The sequence below is a fragment of the Sinocyclocheilus anshuiensis genome, unplaced genomic scaffold (genome assembly GCF_001515605.1).
Source record: "Sinocyclocheilus anshuiensis isolate Anshui unplaced genomic scaffold, SAMN03320099.WGS_v1.1 scaffold324, whole genome shotgun sequence".
NCBI lineage: Eukaryota > Metazoa > Chordata > Actinopteri > Cypriniformes > Cyprinidae > Sinocyclocheilus > Sinocyclocheilus anshuiensis.
In genome coordinates, this window is record NW_015554081.1 from 270,473 (window position 1) to 289,263 (window position 18,791).

Here is an 18,791-nt window from a genome sequence, read left to right on the forward strand (position 1 = left end):
ATGAATAAATACCGTGTGGCGGCGTACTCTCTCCCTGAGAGCCCGCCGCTCTGGAATAACATCGGGATGTGCTTCTTCGGCAAAAAGAAATACGTGGCTGTGAGTTACAGACTGTCAGGAGAACATTTAGTGCTTTTCTTTGACCTGTTTTACCTTTCTTCCTCCCTGCCTCTCTCCTGCAGGCCATCAGCTGTCTGAAGAGGGCAAACTATCTGTCGGCCATCCTCGCGGCCGGCAGTATGATGCAGACTCATGGAGATTATGACGTGGCCATGAATAAGTACCGTGTGGCGGCGTACTCTGTCCCTGAGAGCCCGCCGCTCTGGAATAACATCGGGATGTGCTTCTTCGGCAAAAAGAAATACGTGGCTGTGAGTTACAGACTGTCAGGAGAACATTTAGTGCTTTTCTTTGACCTGTTTTACCTTTCTTCCTCCCTGCCTCTCTCCTGCAGGCCATCAGCTGTCTGAAGAGGGCAAACTATCTGTCTCCGTTTGATTGGAAGATCCTGTATAATCTGGGTTTGGTTCATCTCACCATGCAGCAGTACGCATCAGCTTTCCACTTTCTGAGCGCCGCCATCAACCTGCGGCCGCGCATGAGCGAACTCTACATGCTACTGGCCGGTAAACATATCAAAAACTACTGCTGAAGTAGTCTGACAGTTTTATCAACATGCAGCTTTTCTTTTTATTATATAAAAAAAAAATGAATAAGTGTCACTTTACATAAAAAAATACATTTTAAAATAAAACAATTAAAAAACACAAAAAAAAGACAGTAATAAAGTAATCCCATACTTTTTTGCTTTTTATTTAATTTAAAAAATAAATGACTTCTTACTTTATCTTAAAAATACAGTATTACATTTTTATTAAATAAATGTAAACATAAAAACAACCAACATTTACTAAAAAAGATCATATTTTAAATACAATAGTAGCTTTTTTAACTAATTTAAAAAATAATTAATGTGTGACTTTACATAAAAAAAGAATAATGTGTTATGATATTTTAATTAATTTTAAAATAAAAACGGTTTAAAAAACGTGTATTAAGAAAGACAATAAAGATATATTAATAATATATTTCACACAAGATATTAAATATGAAAATCATCCATGTATGAGCAAATTTGCATGCTTCTGGCCAACCACAACTAATACTATCTTAAGTACTTTTTAAACAGATAGCATGTTACTTTTTAATTTAATTTAAAAATAAATAATTTGTTAAATATAAATAATAATAATGCCGTATGATATTAAATATATTTTAAAATTAATATTAAAAATAAATGTCACTTTACATTCAAAATAATAATCTAATAACAATTGCTGCTGTTTGAAATAGTTTTTTAAACAGGTAACGTGTTGTACTTTTGCTATTTACTTCATTTACTTAATGCTTTAGATAAAAAATGATAATGCACTTTTATTTTTAATAAATAAAACATTTTTAAAAGAACAGTTCCTTTAAAGAACAGTGTAAATGTGAGAATCAATATTTGTCCAGTTTAATTTAATGTGATTGTTATTTGTGCTCTGACCCTCATCAGTTGCTCTGACCAATCTGGACGACGCAGATAACGCCCGCAGGTCTTACGAGCAGGCGCTTCAGCTGGATGAGTATGTACTTCAGACCCTGATCTGTGCTGGTAAATCTATAATGTACAGAACTAGTTGAGTTAAAGTGAGTGTATTTTGTCTGGCAGGTCAAAGCTGCTGGTGAACCTGAACTTTGCGGTGTTCCTCTATAATCAGGGCGATAAGAAGGCTGCCCTGCTGCAGTTTCAAGAGATGGAGAGAAAAGTCAACACTCAGGTGGACAATAACAGCAACACTGAGTTTGACCCAGAGGTACTGAACCCTAGTCTTATTCTGACCAAAATCTGGCCATTTAGACATTAAGAGACCATCAAGACTAACACCTAATGTTACAAAACAATCGTTCTGCTCATAGATAGTTTACTTGCAATAAAACGGCCCTTAAACAAAACTTTAAGGTATCTTTTAAAAAAATATATGTATGTAATTAGTATTTATTTATTTATTCTCATTACTGTAATGTGTCCCAACATATGTAATCTTTTTTTTTTTTTCTGTTATTTCTTATGTAATTCAGTGACAAATATAATGACCGCTCAGCCCATCAACTTCATGTCATTAACACAGATCAGTCCACCCTAACGCTCCATCTTTCCCTCCAGAGCCCGAAGCGGATGTGAGCAGCGCCCCGTCTCCCCCTACAGTCGATCCCGGAGAGCCCGAGGACGAGGATGAGGTAGAGGAGACGGCCGAACTCAAAGAGAAGAAGAGTAAACCGAAAGCAGCGGCTGAATAGAGCTATATCTATATCCAAAGCTGAAGAGGATTCTTAGAACTTATCGATGTACAGCGTTTATATATAGTTGAATTAAAGTGCAAATCGCAGATCTTTAGATGTCTGTTTGAATGGTGCATTATATTAATGTAGACGGTTAATTTGTGTCTTTAGAAAAATTATAATTGCCTAAGGAGGTTTTGCATAAAAAGCATGTCATTATCATTTTGGTCTTTGTAACACAAGCGCATGATTACACCACCCTGCATCGTATTTGCTGAATGAAATCCAATACTCGTTTTTTGCTCATTTTGAGGTGCTGATTCCAGAAATAGTGCCAAGCATGTCACATTTTCTCACATAATATGATGCATTTAATAGCATTCTGGCTTTTGACAACCATTTGTAAGGTGAAGAATTCTTGTATCATACCATTATCAGCAGAAAAACTGCCACAAATACATGATTCCTGTCTTCAGCTGAGCCAGATTACAACAGTTTGTTCAATTCTCAGCCCTTTTTTTACATGTATGAATGATTCTGAAGACATTATTTTATGATTCATCATCCTGATTTCAACTTTTTACACTCCTTTGCAGATTGTAGTTGAAATAATACATTTTAAATACTTTTTTTGGGGTCATTAAAACCTTTGGCTTTTGATTCTTTTTAATAAGTATATTAAATATTATTTTAAAAAAAAAAATTTGTAAAACATTTTTTTGTAAATATATATATATTTTTTTTTTTTTTCAATTTAGCATCATCAAATTAGGTAATATTAGGATTTATTTATTAAGATGCAGGGCTGTGTAATACAAAGAAACAGTCATTTTATACCCGGTACAGAAGTGTTTTATTTATATAAAAATATTCCATACTCAAGTTAACAGAGCTAATATTTCTAGTCTCAGTGTTTATGATTGAAGGACGTTTTGCCCAGTAACTCTTAAAGACTTTGTTGCATAATCACGTGTGCAAACTAGAACCCTAAAACATTTGATATAGTCTAAAAGTTTCATGAATGTGAACTTTCTGTTAGTTTCTCACACCAAGACTCAACATTTGCTGCATCTGAACAACAAAACCTTCTTCAAGTATTGCTGCGTGAATTGATGAAGTTCCATTTACTCCATTAGTAACCAGTTCACGTGACACAAGACTAAAACCTTTAACTCTAGTTGTGATATTGCCAATTTAAAATCACGCTAACTCTGATTTCAATTCTAAACACAGTAATGGAAACATTTTTTGGTTTTGATGTTAAAAGTCACCTCTTTTGTTGGTTTGAGAAACTAACAGCATCAATATGGAGTGTTACAGAAACACAGTACAAAACAAGATGGAATCCATGAAGTTCATTTCTCCCAGCTACCGACTTGAACGTCTTGCCTCATTCATGAAACACAAACACATTTGTGTGAAAAGTGTTCATAAAACCATTCGTGGCTCATTTACAAACACTGCTCAATGTTTCTAAAACTGCATTCGTTAAAAAGCCTCGAAATGGGTTTAAGGCTGGTTTAAGACAGATGAAATTCACATATCGAGATTAATTAGTACGTCCCAAATGTTTAATGTATGACATTAAAAATCATACCTCAGAGGTGTTTGGATGGTACAACGGCGGAAAGCCTGAACTTCATGACTAATAAGAATAAATGACAGATTCATTATGTGTAACCTTTAAAAACAGGAAGCATCATAAATCACAACAGTCGTCATTAGTGCCACCTACAGTACATACAGATAACCGGCTGACCAAACCAGAATGAATGGAAAATAGTTACGATTTCTCTTAATATATACAAATTATGCTGGCTTCAATTTACAAAAACCTACAGCTAGATTCCCACCTTGAAGAACATTAAGATTAAGACAAGAATAATGAATAGTATTTAATAATATGTGCACTGAATAATGGCCACAATACCGGCAGGTAAGCTGGTGATCTAAACTATTAACTATAATCTAATATTTAGGAATTATTTCGACTTTAGATTGACCCTGGGATCATTGCTTTAATTACTTATGCTTAATTTCATTATGTTAAAAGAGCTTATGGAAGCCCGTTTCTGCCACTGAATAAAAACGTGCAACTTTTTATCTCACAATTGCAAGTTTATATCACACAATTCTGACGTTATATCTCGCAATTCAGAGAAAAAAAAGTCAGAATTGCGAGATGAAATATTCGCAATTACCTTTTTATTTTTTTATTCAGTGGCAGAAACATGCTTCCATAAGAACTTTACGTTACTCAGATTAAGAAAAAAGCACATCGCTGGATAAACCTGATGGCCTTCCGGTTCTGCTACTTATTAACGTTCAAAACCAAATAAAGGAGTGTTTGGGAATACAATGGAGATTTGGGACGTTTAAGACTCTAAAATCATTCTCTCGTTCACTTTCATTCGTCCCAATAGCAGCCGCAGGTCTTGTTCACCTGTTAACCAGAGTATGATCTCCTTTTATTATAGTTTTTAAAAAAGTTAGTAGTTCTTCCAAAAATAAAAATTCTGTCATCATTTACTCACCGAAAAACTATCTGACTTAGACTTCTGGACTATTTCTTATGTAGTAATAAAGAAGGTCGTTTAGGTTTAAAGGCGAGCGAATGATGACCGAACGTTCATTTTTGGTTAAATGAACCTTAAAAAAAAAATGGCGGAGGCTGGCTCACGTCGTTACGTTCAGTGCCGTCTTTCACAATGTGATTTTAGACAAAAGTAGCAACAACAAAAGGACAGTGCCCTGCATCTCGAACTGGTTTTGCTCTGAAAAACATCCTGTCGTTTGATGCCCCGTGAGTCTGTTGAGTTTCTGCAGCTTTAGGATCTAATGACGAGGACGTATCTTCAAAAGCATGGACGAGAGGCGTCTCTTAGAGCTCAGGCCGAGGCGTGACCTCTGAAAACAGAAGTCCTTCGGCGGAAATGGCGTCGCCCAATCCCACAGTCCTAAGAGGCTGTTTGCACACCAGGACCGGCGTGAGATGGAACGAAACGTTCCCTCTGCGCCACACGGTGACCGGTCGGGTCGGGTCCACCGTTAGGCTCTCCCTCGGCTCTGAGAAGGAGCTGTTGAAGTTCAGCGGTGCCTTGAGGACCACCTTCGTAACATCCACCGCTTGCAGGCCGCAGGCTTGACTGCTGGCCACACGTGCGCCCGCGGCCACCGCCGCCTCCTGGTTTCCCCAGTGGCCGTCCACCGTAGCCAGGATGTGGTATGCTAGCGTGTGGAAGTGGATCCGGGTCAGGTCGGCTTCGGATTCTGGGTCCGCCCGGCCGTGCTGCTCCAGGACCCAGAGCAGGATGTCGCTGACGTGGCCCACGTCGGGTATGCCATCCCAGGAAGCAAGGTCAGCGTGAGGTCCACCTCCAGACTGAGTTAAAAACAGCAGCTCCTGTTCGTTCAGACCAATGGAGTTCATGATGGGCAAGACCTGCTAACAGAAGAGCACGGAGAAACCTGAAATGCTGCAGATGAAAACCTTGTCGTTCTGCTTTGATTTGCACTAGAATACTGGAGTTTCTTTTCTTTAAATGACTGATATATACAAAGGCTTCCTCATAAGATCTGAGCAATTTTCCAGTAGTTTGTGATAAGGATTTATAAATAATTTGTTTGATTATAGAGCTGGCACTCAAAAAGTGCAATTTTTGTGAATATCCAAAAAATTTGGAGTCTGTAAGATTTTTTAAATAAGTCTATTCTGCTCACCAAAGCTGCATTTATTGATCAAAAATACAGTAAAAACAGCAATATTGTGAAATAATATTACGATTTAAAATAACTGTTTTCTATTTCTATTCACTGTAAAATATAATTTATTCCTGTGATGCAAAACTGAATTTTCAGCATCATTACTCCAGTCTTCAGTGTCACATGATCCTTCAGAAATCATTCTAACATACTCATTCACTGCTCAAGAAGCATTTCTTATTATTATCAGTATTGAAAACAGTTGTGCTGCTTCATATTTTTGTGGAAACCGTGATACATGTTATATTTCGGGATTCTTTGATGAATAGAAAGTTCAAAAGAACAGCATTTATTTGAAATAGAAATCTTTTGTAACATTATAAAAATCTTTACTGTCACTTTTGATCAATGTAATTAATCCTTGCTGAATAAAAGTATTGATTAAAAAAATAAAAATCGTACTGACCCCAAACATTTTACTGGACTAACATAATAACTAGAATGAATACTATTTACTTATTTAAGAAAGTAATCATTTCTATTATATTTCCAGGTCTGCAAATCGCTAAAATAAAATTGTTTAAAAAAAGTATAAAAGTGTCACAAAAGAAGTACATTGGTATGGAAAAGTAGCATTTAAATAAAAGTAACATTGTAGCAATGAAAAACTATATGGTGTTACTTTTCTAAGTAACATTTGCCAACACTATTGTATACCACCAACAACAATCCTTCCTTCATTAAACCTCCACATTTACCTCCTGCAGGATCCGGTTCATGTAGTCTCTGTCTGTCATACTGGCCAGCTCAAGGTGGATGGGCACCTCGTTCCTCACGTCTGAGATGGCAACCACCGCCTGCAGGAAGTCAGAACACAGAGCTAATATGTAAGAAGCAGCAGTGAAGTGTCCAACAAACCTCAAAATATCTCCTTTACTCTGTCAGAACAGCATATACTACCTGTCAAAAGTTTCAGAACCATCCATTTTATTAATATGTAATTACACTGACTCAGATGGGCATTGAGCAACTCTGGATTAAGGGTTTTCTGGTCTCAGACCTCTTTCAGTCGTTCCTCCCAAAGATCCCGGCCCATTCCTTCCATCATATGCAGTCCGGACAGAACCACCAGATCCGGCTGGAACTCCTCCAGACTGGCCACAAATGTCTCCAGCGTGCTCATTTCACCGTTGGACACGTCATGGGACAGGATAAAGCGGTTAGCCTGAGGAGCTCTTGAGGAACCCCACTGTTCACCTGTAGGGGGCGTCAGAGAGGAAACGCTCAGAGACACAAAAACCCAACGGTACCAATGTGCCAGAACACGACTGGAGTACATCTTATAATATTCTGTTTCAAATGTGAGATGTTACAGAAATGAAATGATATGTGAGTGTGGTTTTGAGTGGGTCTCTCTCACCTGACTTGTACTCCAGGATGAGGTGGAACTCATCCATCTCCTGCAGAGATTCTGGTGGGACTATGATCTGTTCATCCAGCATATCATGAAGCTTTGGCCCCACCGGACCACATAAGAGGACCTGAGAGAAAACAGCACACTTTAGAAAACTATAATCAGGTATGAATGTGCTGCTTTTGCACTCTTAAAAATGATCATAGTTATTATATGAAGGAATTTTAGGACATTCTGACATAAAACCATGACTCACTTTCATCATTAAAGAAATTCATCATTAAAGAACTTGGCCATCTAGGACAGAGATGGGCAGCTTCAGTCCTGGAGGGCCACTGTCTTGCAGAGTTTAGCTCCAACCCTAATCAAACACACCTGAACAAGCTAATCAATGTCTTTAAGATCGCCAGAAAGCTACAGGCAGGTGAGTTTTTAACAGAGTTGGACCTAAACTCTGCAGGACAGTGGCCCTCCAGGACCGAAGTCCCCCATCCCTGATCTAAGATGTAGAAGAGTTTGTTTCTTCATCAGATTTGGAGAAATATAGCATTGCATCACTTGCTCACCAATGGATGTGAATGGGTGCCGTCAGAATGAGATTCCAAACAGCTGATAAAAACATCACAATAATCCACAAGTAATCCTTACCACTCCAGTCCATCAGTTAATGACTTGTGAAGTGAAAAGCTGCATGTTTGTAAGAAACAAATCCATCAAGACATTTTTTAACTTCAAACCATTGCTTCCTGCAAAAATTTGAGTCCTCTATCCAGAATATTGCATTCTTCAGTGAAAAAGTCATCTGGTCGGAGAGAAATATGCACTGATCAAACACCGTTTACAAGTCAAAACAGCTCTAAACAAATCTGCGAGTGGATTTTGATGTGAGAGGACAACAGGGGATGGAATTTTTCACTGGAGGAAGCGTTATTATGGATTGTTGGTTAGTATTTTGGCCAACGGTTTGGCGATGGTTTAAGGTTAAAACACACACACACACTCCAGTCCATTAATTGATGGTCTGGAGTCATATGGATTGCTTGTGGTGTTTTTATCAGCTGTTTGGACTCTCATTCTGACGGCACCCATTCACTGCAGAGGATCCATTGGTGAGCAAGTGATGTAGTGCTACATTTCTCCAAATCTGATGAAGAAACAAACTCGTCTACAACTTGGACAGCCTGAGGGTGAGTACATGTTCAGCACACTTTAATTTTCATTGGGCTGAACTGTTCCTTTAAACGTCTAGTGAAGCCAAGGTGTAAGCTTGTAACAGATACTTACTACAAGTTCTGGGTTAGACGCCAGTTTCTGGCCAATAAGAGCAGCATTTCCACCCACATAAAGCTGCAAGAAACAAGAAAAAAGCAGTTTTTATTCAAATTAAAATGTGCAGGATCGATTACAAGTGTGTTTTGGAGCAAATGATTCTGTTATGTGACTCATGATATTTTTTTAAAAGACTTCTCCTCTGACAATTTCTGATTTTCTATCAAATTTACGATTGAAAGAACTTATAAAATTGCCAGATTGTCTATAATGTTATAAGAAAAAATAGTGTTACATTATTGCATATCATTTTCATGAAAATTTGCGTATAATAAAATGCATATAATTTGTCGTGAAAATAGCCTGTCATAAGACTCATGGTCCAGCCACTGCGCCTTTTAATTACTGCTGATTATGCCAAATTATATTTGACACAGAAACTAAATTCCCCTCCGGACCCTCTCGTGCATTCAAATTAAACTGTCGGATCTCAAGGGCCAGATCCATTTACAGCACATGCCAAAATTAAACTAGATATTATAGGACATATGCAGAATCAGTGCTGTATGGATGTCTGAACGGAGAGACTGCTCTGGATTTCACCACACTAAGGCCTGAATCAGAGCAGTCAAACCTGTTGGACAGGTTTTAGTGTGCTCAGAGACCAGCTAATCTCTGTCCAATCACTTTCTATTCGTGCCCTGAGGGAAAACAATGTGGTACAGACCACAAAACCCACTCCTACTGTCATAAAAGGCTTTATCTCGCACCTGAGCGCCGGGATATTCTGCAGCCGCCCGTGCGATCCTTTGAAAAACCTCCTTATCTGAGAAGAAGCGCTCTGCGGCGGCACCCTTCCCCATGTAGTGGATGAAGGCCTCTTTCAGGTCCTCTTTGCTGTGTAGCACCTTGTGGTCTCTGCCGGATCCGGGTTCGAGAGCGAGCGCCTGCAGCAGCCCCACCCCGGACACCACCACATCCACACAGGCATTCACCCTGACAGAGGAAAGAAAGGCATGATGGGAAGGGCTCTAAAACAAACAAGCCTGCACGTGTTCAGACCTGCTGCGTGTGGGAGCTAATGTGGCCCCAAATGTGAACAGAACATTGATTAGATGAATGAATTAACGAAAGCATCAAAAAATTAATTAATTAATGAAGAAACAAATTAATACATGAATGAATAAACAAGCAGAAACATGGTTTATTTGTTTGTTTAACTGATTAAAGAGGAAATGAAAATAATTGACAAAGAAAAAAGTAGCTTTGCTACAAATCGTAACGAATCATCCACAAGTTATACATATGACATAAAACAGAAAATAATATATAAATATTAAAAACAGTAAATAATAGTAAACAATGAAATTGACATGAAATTACTAAAACTGGGAAAAATATATATATATAAATATTAATAAGTGCTATAATAGTATATAAATAATACTTAACAATTATCAAAAAGGTTTGAATAAAAAAAGGAAAAGAAGAAAATTCAAATAAAATGCCCAAAATAAAGTATATATAAATATGTACATCTAAATATCACATAATATTCTAACATACAGTAGTATAATACTAATTTTATATATAAAAAATGTTATAACTATTTTTTTACTTTGTTTATTTTGATTATGTACAATTTAAGTAAGTGACCAGGATTTAGATTTTATTGCAATACTGTTATATATAACTGTGCATGATACAAAAAAATCTTAAATCTTGAAATCTGTAAACACTTGAACAAAAGGACACAGACAACAGTGGGACTAAGGAATGAATGGGGTAAAAAAAAAAAAAATAGATGATTAAAAAAAATAATAAACAATCAAAATAACGAAAGGACTGATCAAATGAACAATGTGTGCTCTGTCAGAGAAACTCACCCCACTGCTACTCTCGCCCAGCGTCGGGCCGGAGCCATGATGAGGGTCTGCCAGGCGTGTGCGACGGTCTCCTCTAGCGTCGGGGGGCGGGGCTCTGAGCCGCCACTCGGCTCCATCTGCGGCAGGGATTCGCTGACGTAGTTCAGCACGCGGGCCGGCAGCTCCGGGTCAGTGTGGTACAGATACCCCATCCCCAACGCCAACAGCGCCACCAGCACGGCCTTCCTCCACATGACCTCGACACACACACACACGGCCTGTGAACATACACACTCTTTCATCATGGGCTCTGACTGGGGCCTTTATTTAATGGCTTTTTTTGGTAACGTACCATGTATCATGGCAAAACCATGTTTTTGGACATGTAACATGGTAAAACCACGTTTTGTGGACATGTATCATGATAAAACCACGTTTTTGTGGACATGTAACATGGTAAAACCATGTTTTTTGGACATGTAACATGGTAAAACCACGTTTTGTGGACATGTATCATGGTAAAACCACATTTTTGTGGACTTGTAACATGGTAAAACCACGTTTTTGTGGACATTGTAACATGGTAAAACCGAGTTTTTGTGGTCATGTAACATGGTAAAACCAAGTTTTTGTGGACATGTAACATGGTAAAACCACGTTTTGTGGACATGTATCATGATAAAACCACGTTTTTGTGGACGTAACATGGTAAAACCACGTTTTTTGGACATGTAACATGGTAAAACCACGTTTTGTGGACATGTATCATGGTAAAACCACGTTTTTGTGGACATGTAACATGGTAAAACCACGTTTTGTGGACATGTATCATGGTAAAACCACGTTTTTGTGGACATGTAACATGGTAAAACCACGTTTTGTGGACATGTATCATGGTAAAACCACGTTTTTGTGGACATGTAACATGGTAAAACCACGTTTTGTGGACATGTATCATGGTAAAACCACGTTTTTGTGGACATGTAACATGGTAAAACCACGTTTTTTTGGACATGTAACATCCTAAAACCATGTTTTTTGGACATGTAACATGGTAAAACCCCGTTTTTGTGGACATGTAACATCCTAAAACCAAGTTTTTTTGGATATGTAACATGGTAAACCCATGTTTTTGAAGATGCATCATGGTAAATCAATTTTTTTAACATGCATCATGGTAAAACCATGTTTTATGTACATGTAACATGATAAAACCACGTTTTTGTGGACATGTAACATGGTAAAATCATGTTTTTTCAACATGTATCATGGTAATATGTTTTTGGACATGCACCATGGTAATACCATGCTTTTTGACACCTAACATGTGCATGTCCAAAAATCATGATATTTCCATGATACAATAGTAATACCATGCTTTTGGACATGTATCATGGTAATATGTTTTTATATATTAATATATTTCCATAATACAATAGTAATACCATGCTTTTGGACATGTATCATGGTAAGACTACGTTTCTGGATTTGTATCATGGTATAACTTTTTATTTTATTTTATCAGTGTACTTGCCTTTTTTTGGGGCTTACTGTGGTACTATCGTGTTTTCATGACAGTGGACATGTACCATAGTAATACCATGTTGTTTTGGGCACTGTGAACGTCACAGGAAGTAGACTTTATATTTACCACTGAAATCAATGCTTATCTATTTATAACACTAGAGTAAGCAGTGCACGATCACAGATCTCTCTCCATATATATCATCTCTGTTTGACAGGTTCATTAGACTGAAAGCTGATCATTATGCAACTTAAATCCATAATACAATAAAATCAGTAGCAGGCTAGTGCTAACAGCCCATTTCTGCTCATGTTCGGGACTTTAAATCAACACGACAAATAAAATCCCACACCTGACCGTGATCACCTAGTGCAAAATGGTAGTGTAGCTAAAATGACATTTCTGGTTAGCAAGTAACATGTTTGAGTGAAATCAATGAGCTAACATGAGCTAGCCACAAAGCCAATAAACCACCAGTTTACACAGCAATAAACAGGACAATCACTTTATCTTTAAGATAATATAATCGAATCTCTCTTCAAGAGATGCGAACAGATGGGCAGATCACTAACCTGACAGATGATAATCGCAGAAAGAGAGTGTGAGAGTGTGTATGTGACCACGTTTTTGTGGACATTGTAACATGGTAAAACCAAGTTTTTGTGGACATGTAACATGGTAAAACCACGTTTTTTTGGACATGTAACATCCTAAAACCATGTTTTTTGGACATGTAACATGGTAAAACCCCGTTTTTGTGGACATGTAACATCCTAAAACCAAGTTTTTTTGGATATGTAACATGGTAAACCCATGTTTTTGAAGATGCATCATGGTAAATCAATTTTTTTAACATGCATCATGGTAAAACCATGTTTTATGTACATGTAACATGATAAAACCACGTTTTTGTGGACATGTAACATGGTAAAATCATGTTTTTTCAACATGTATCATGGTAATATGTTTTTGGACATGCACCATGGTAATACCATGCTTTTTGACACCTAACATGTGCATGTCCAAAAATCATGATATTTCCATGATACAATAGTAATACCATGCTTTTGGACATGTATCATGGTAATATGTTTTTATATATTAATATATTTCCATAATACAATAGTAATACCATGCTTTTGGACATGTATCATGGTAAGACTACGTTTCTGGATTTGTATCATGGTATAACTTTTTATTTTATTTTATCAGTGTACTTGCCTTTTTTTGGGGCTTACTGTGGTACTATCGTGTTTTCATGACAGTGGACATGTACCATAGTAATACCATGTTGTTTTGGGCACTGTGAACGTCACAGGAAGTAGACTTTATATTTACCACTGAAATCAATGCTTATCTATTTATAACACTAGAGTAAGCAGTGCACGATCACAGATCTCTCTCCATATATATCATCTCTGTTTGACAGGTTCATTAGACTGAAAGCTGATCATTATGCAACTTAAATCCATAATACAATAAAATCAGTAGCAGGCTAGTGCTAACAGCCCATTTCTGCTCATGTTCGGGACTTTAAATCAACGCGACAAATAAAATCCCACACCTGACCGTGATCACCTAGTGCAAAATGGTAGTGTAGCTAAAATGACATTTCTGGTTAGCAAGTAACATGTTTGAGTGAAATCAATGAGCTAACATGAGCTAGCCACAAAGCCAATAAACCACCAGTTTACACAGCAATAAACAGGACAATCACTTTATCTTTAAGATAATATAATCGAATCTCTCTTCAAGAGATGCGAACAGATGGGCAGATCACTAACCTGACAGATGATAATCGCAGAAAGAGAGTGTGAGAGTGTGTATGTGGTGAAGTTGAGTTGTCACCCTTCTTGGTTGAGGGGAAGTCTAGTGACTAGCCGCTCCACTCTGTCCTCACGGCAACCGATAGTAAATATTCAAATCAAATCTGATTTAGCTCGGAGATAATATTACAAATGAAATTAAACAAAGAGCTAATTTATGTTACAAAATGCAAAAATTAATTTAATTGAGCTCACAAATGCATGCTATTGTCAGTGTTTAACGCTTTAAACAGTTTTTGTTGGCTTTAGGGAATCTCGCTAACTGCAGCTAAAGCGAACCAAAGTAACCAATCAGAGGCTCCGCCGAGCATCCCTGACGTAACCGGAACATCACGTTGAGTGGATGTACTGACGCAAGGTGAAAATATCTTTACCCGGCGCCACGTCTAAATTGTTAGAGCTCAGCAAATTTTTTATTTTTTAATATTAGGATACACCTTAAGCAACTATATATATATAGAAATGCCATATTTTCAGGGCATTTTACTATGGTAATACAATGTTTGTACAACAAATATGAAAATAGCATCAAGAAGGAGTTCTCATGTTGGTCAGCAAGTGGCGGTATTTTCCCTCTAGTGACTGAATTAAAGATCAAAGCAGCTGATAATGTTTAATTTAGCCTAATTCCTCTTGACATAAATACATTTGGAGTGGATTATTAGATTTAATACAGCTAGAACTACGTATGATGACCTCCTACAATGATACCATCGTTGTAATAAATATCTTTACCAATAAATCAACTAAGTGATCGATAAAAATCTTATTGAGTGGCTGTTGGCGCACGATTTGTGTTCGTTGAAAAAAGGATAACCACACAATAATGTGTATATCTACATAGACTGGCGTAGATATATGAAAATATGGCATTTCTATAGTACTATGTCTAAGGAGCCATGGTACTGCCACTGTACTTTTTTTTAAAGAATATATATGACGTAAATAACAATTTGTGAATTTATTATTTAATTTTTTTATCGGTAATTATACGTTTATTTTAGAAACAATATATACAACAAGGTTAAACGTCAGGTTTCGGTGGTAACCATAGCAACACCTGCACGCGTCCGTTAGGATCGGGTTCGTACATTAACGTTACATCGACAAAACAAAGGTACTGTCAATTTTAACAGTTTATTATGTACACATGACAGAATATCATATATTAAAAGTGTATCATTAAAAACGATAGTGTTTTATTAAAACAAAATCAAGGTCAACTCAATATTTTTACGGACAGTTTCGTGAGGTGAATTTGAACAGATTGAGCGCCAAAACTCTCCTACAAAAATGATCCCTTAGAAAAGTGTGTAAGGCATAAACTGGTTGTTGGTTTAGGTAGATAAAAACATTTTGTCAGTGGTTCTCTTTAGGGAATGAATTTGAGAGGCACTTATGAAGCAAACCGCTTTTAAAAGTGGCTTCCCGCTCTCTGCAAATGGGGAAGGCAAGACATTGAGAGTAACTCGTGTAAACAAGGCTTTTAGCGTCTTGTGAAGATGGAATACTTGTGCATTTTTAAAGCAGTTATCTAAATCTGATAACTACCCTTACGAAAAAGAAGTTTATTCAAGTGTGCAATTAGTATACTGCTTTTAAACTAAAAAATAGGAAAGTATACTTTTAGTCTACTTTTTATGTACTTCTGAACTTTACTTAAGTATACTTAATAAAATAAACTTTAAGTATGCTACTTTTTGGTAAGGGTAGTCAATGCACTAGGCACGGGTATGGTCCTACTAAGTTAGTACTTCAAGTTTGTTTTGGCCATGGAATAAAAAAAAAGTAATTGCGACTTTTTATCTCACAATTAGCGGTGGGCGATATGGGAAAAAATATCAAATCACGATTTCTTTTTTAGAAGTATCACGATTCTTTGTCATATTGGTTTTACTATTTTGCAAGTTGTCTGAGCATTACAGCCAAACTAATTTCGCTATTATAAAGACAAAGCCTTTCAAGGTAACAAAATATAAAAAAGAATGGCGGATATTTAGGCCAAAGTGGGTGAAGATAAAAATCGTTGTCATTATTTTATCTTTGTTATTAAAAAATAAGAACAAAGATACACATCACAACTACACATAATATACAAATAAAACAAACAGTGCTTTATTTTCAGGTACAATAGGTGTATTTAGCAGGAGCATTCAAGAAATTGAATGAACAAATATAAGAATAAAACACTATATAGATTGATTCCTATTAATGCAACTGTATTAAAGTTTTTCAGTCAAGAGTAGTGAGTGATTTTTCTCTTTGTGTTTTTGTTGTTTTATTAACATTGAAGGAATATTTCGCACAAAAATAAAACTTCTGTCATCTGTCTGTCAATTCTAGCATAGTGTTTTATTTTTATACCATCATTTACTCACTCAAAAGTTGTTTTAAACCTGAATGAGTTTCTTTCTTCTGCGGAAGATAAATGCTATTTTGAAGAAGGTGGAAAACCAAACAGTTGCTGGTCCACAGAGACTTCCATAGTATTTTTTTCCTACTATCAAATTCTTTTTGGTGTTACCCACCTTCTTCAAAATATCTTCTTTTGTGTTCAGCACAAGAAAGAAATTAATACAGGTTTGGGACAACGTGACAGATATTAAATTTTAGGGTGAACTATCCCTTTAATGACAGTCGGCAGCATGTTTAGTGCTGTCTCTTTAAAGGGATACTCCACTCCAAAATGAAAATGTTGTCATTAATCACTTACCCCCATGTCGTTCCAAACCCGTAAAAGCTTCGATTGTCTTCGGAACACAATTTAAGATATTTTGGATGAAAACCAGGAGGCTTGTGACTGTCCCATTGACTGCCAAGTAAATTACACTGAAAAGTATGAAAGACATCGTCAGAATAGTCCATCTGTCAGTAAGTGATTAATGACAACATTTTCATTTTGGGGTGGAGCATCCCTTTAAGACCGGCTGCATGCATCTAATATACAGGCACGCATCTGTTTCTCTCTCAACTGTTTACTTTAATTTTAGACATAACCAACTGAGTCTATATGTAAACCTTGTGTGTTTTGACAGTATTAGCGCAAAAGATAACTTAGTTTAGTAATCAGGAGCTGTTTGACAGGCTTTTTAGTGAGCGCACGTCAGACCAGCGTGCGAATGAAACATTTAAAAACACATGCAAATCATGTAATTCCAAGTTTATATCTCACAGTTCTGTTTTGGCTAAAACTGTTTTTTTTGCAATTCTAAGAAAAAGTCAGGATTGCAAGATATAAACTCAGAATTCTGGCTTTCTCACAATTATGAGTTTATATCTCGCAATTCTGACTTTTTTCCTTGCAATTCTGATTTTATATTTCACGGTTCAGATTTTTTTCTCGCAATTCTGAGTTTATATCTCGCAATTTAGACTTTTTCTCGCAATTCTGAGAAGAAAGTCAGTAGTAATAATTCCAAGAAATAAATTCAAAATTTCTCACAATTCTGAGTTAATCTCACAATTCCAAGTTTATATCTCGCAAGTCTGTTTTGGCCAAAACTGTTTTTCTTGCAATTCTGAGAAAAAGTAAGAATTGCAAGATATGAACTCAGAATTCGGACTTTCATTCTCGCAGTAAGTTTAATATCGCAGTTTTAACTTTACTGAACAGATTTGGAAAGAAAAATATCCAAATTGTGATAGAAAGTTGCAATGACCTTTTTTATTTATTTATTTTTTTTTATCCCGTGGCAGAAACAAGCTTCAATAATATACAGAACCTTAATCTTAATATGAACTTCAACAGATTTGCAAGGAAAAATATCCAAATTGTGAGACAGAAAGTTGCAATGACCTTTTTTATTTTATTTTATTTTTATCCTGTGGCAGAAACAAGCTTCAGTAACATACATAACCTTAATCTTAATATGAGCTTCAACCTTTCTAATAATAAAATGTTATATTCTCACTGTCATCTACTGACTTATTTTAGTCTATTTTTGCTTCGCATGAGAAACTTCAATAGAAACATCACAGCAAGGTTTATACTTAGATGTTTAACAACTTAGAAACCCATTAAATCTTAGGCAATCAAAGTTGAACACTTAAAACGGGACGCCAGCGTAGAGCACAAAGTGAGTGAACTTCAACTTCCCAGAGCTTAAAACATCTTGTATTTTGCTGCATAAGTGTTTTTTTTTTCACCGTCTCTTTGATCTTTGTGATATGTCTGCTTTCCTGAAATATTCCTCACTAATAGTTTCGTTTCAACACATTTTTCTCTCAGGGTTGGAGCTGTCATAGGATGCCTTTGATACGAGGCCGAAAAATGCGGGGGAACGAGCGAGGATTTCCTCACAATTGAACTAACGGCAGATTAAAGGTATGTCAAAGAGACTGGACGAGGCCTGGCGAAAACGATTACCAGCAAATCTGCAGGAGGAAATGGACGGCTTAACCGATTTCATAGTGAAGTCATGTTAGAACAGAATCAGAGATAAAAACTCGCTCACTCTTTCACACACACAAACGATGCCATCTCAGCATGTCGGTATTAATAATTCATCATCGGCCTCCAGTGTTTGCCCCTGATTATGAACACTGGACCTGCTCAAACGGCCATTAATCTGGCAATAATGATCACAGAGATGCTGTAAATTGCTGTTTGGTGGTGTCAAACAAATAGGCAACACGAAATAAGTGGCTCATTAAAGGCTTGTTTCAGCCAGAAATTAAAGTTCTTTCATGTTTTGCTCTCAGTCATGAAACTGTTACAAAGTTTCTGTTTACCAAATGTCAAGCTAAAAGAATGTTATAAAATAAATAAATCTACCTTCTGTGTTTTGCATTTAGATTTATATACATTATTTATTTACTAGTAGGGTTTTTTTTGGGGGGGTGGGGGGGGTGGGTTGAGTCTGCTC

The 18,791-nt window shown here is 36.7% G+C and overlaps 2 protein-coding genes and 1 long non-coding RNA gene across 5 annotated transcripts in view; 2 read left to right on the top strand and 1 right to left on the bottom strand.

Moving 5' to 3' along the window:
- The window catches only part of LOC107669039 (Bardet-Biedl syndrome 4 protein-like), a 10,619-nt gene extending 8,276 nt beyond the window's left edge, over nt 1-2,343 (top strand). Inside the window, exons 10-15 of the mRNA XM_016461139.1 lie at nt 105-129; nt 183-371; nt 455-626; nt 1,559-1,628; nt 1,715-1,859; nt 2,212-2,343. Coding sequence (XP_016316625.1) covers nt 105-129; nt 183-371; nt 455-626; nt 1,559-1,628; nt 1,715-1,859; nt 2,212-2,343 — 733 coding nt within the window. The remainder of the gene's footprint in view (nt 1-104; nt 130-182; nt 372-454; nt 627-1,558; nt 1,629-1,714; nt 1,860-2,211) is intronic.
- Nucleotides 2,344-4,493: 2,150 nt separating this feature from the next.
- On the bottom strand, nt 4,494-13,981 carry adpgk (ADP-dependent glucokinase). Of its 3 annotated transcripts, none has more exons than XM_016461147.1 (8): nt 13,885-13,981; nt 10,597-10,853; nt 9,481-9,706; nt 8,726-8,788; nt 7,448-7,568; nt 7,088-7,284; nt 6,786-6,884; nt 4,494-5,767 (listed from the first exon to the last, which is right to left on the bottom strand). In XM_016461147.1, the coding sequence occupies exons 2-8, from the start codon at nt 10,827-10,829 to the stop codon at nt 5,207-5,209; spliced, it is 1,500 nt and encodes a 499-aa protein (XP_016316633.1). In that variant the 5' UTR covers nt 10,830-10,853; nt 13,885-13,981; the 3' UTR covers nt 4,494-5,206. The 3 variants fall into 3 exon arrangements, with proteins under 3 accessions (XP_016316633.1, XP_016316631.1, XP_016316632.1); XM_016461145.1 differs by having other exon boundaries at nt 4,494-5,770; XM_016461146.1 differs by lacking the exon at nt 13,885-13,981 and adding an exon at nt 12,673-12,712 and having other exon boundaries at nt 4,494-5,770.
- LOC107669048 (uncharacterized) lies at nt 13,938-18,206 on the top strand. Its single transcript, XR_001631944.1, has 3 exons — nt 13,938-14,011; nt 14,176-14,284; nt 18,155-18,206. It is a non-coding gene; the product is annotated as an uncharacterized LOC107669048 (long non-coding RNA).
- The last annotated feature ends 585 nt before the right edge of the window (nt 18,207-18,791 follow it).

Coding starts and splice junctions, on each gene's coding strand:
- adpgk (XM_016461145.1), bottom strand. CDS start 10,829: ATGTGGAGGAAGGCCGTGCTGGTGGCGCTGTTGGCGTTGGGGATGGGG. Junction 7,285..7,447: donor CATCCTGGAGTACAAGTCAG/GTGAGAGAGACC, acceptor CGCCCCCTACAG/GTGAACAGTGGGGTTCCTCA. Junction 5,771..6,785: donor TGAACCGGATCCTGCAGGAG/GTAAATGTGGAG, acceptor CTCTTCTGTTAG/CAGGTCTTGCCCATCATGAA.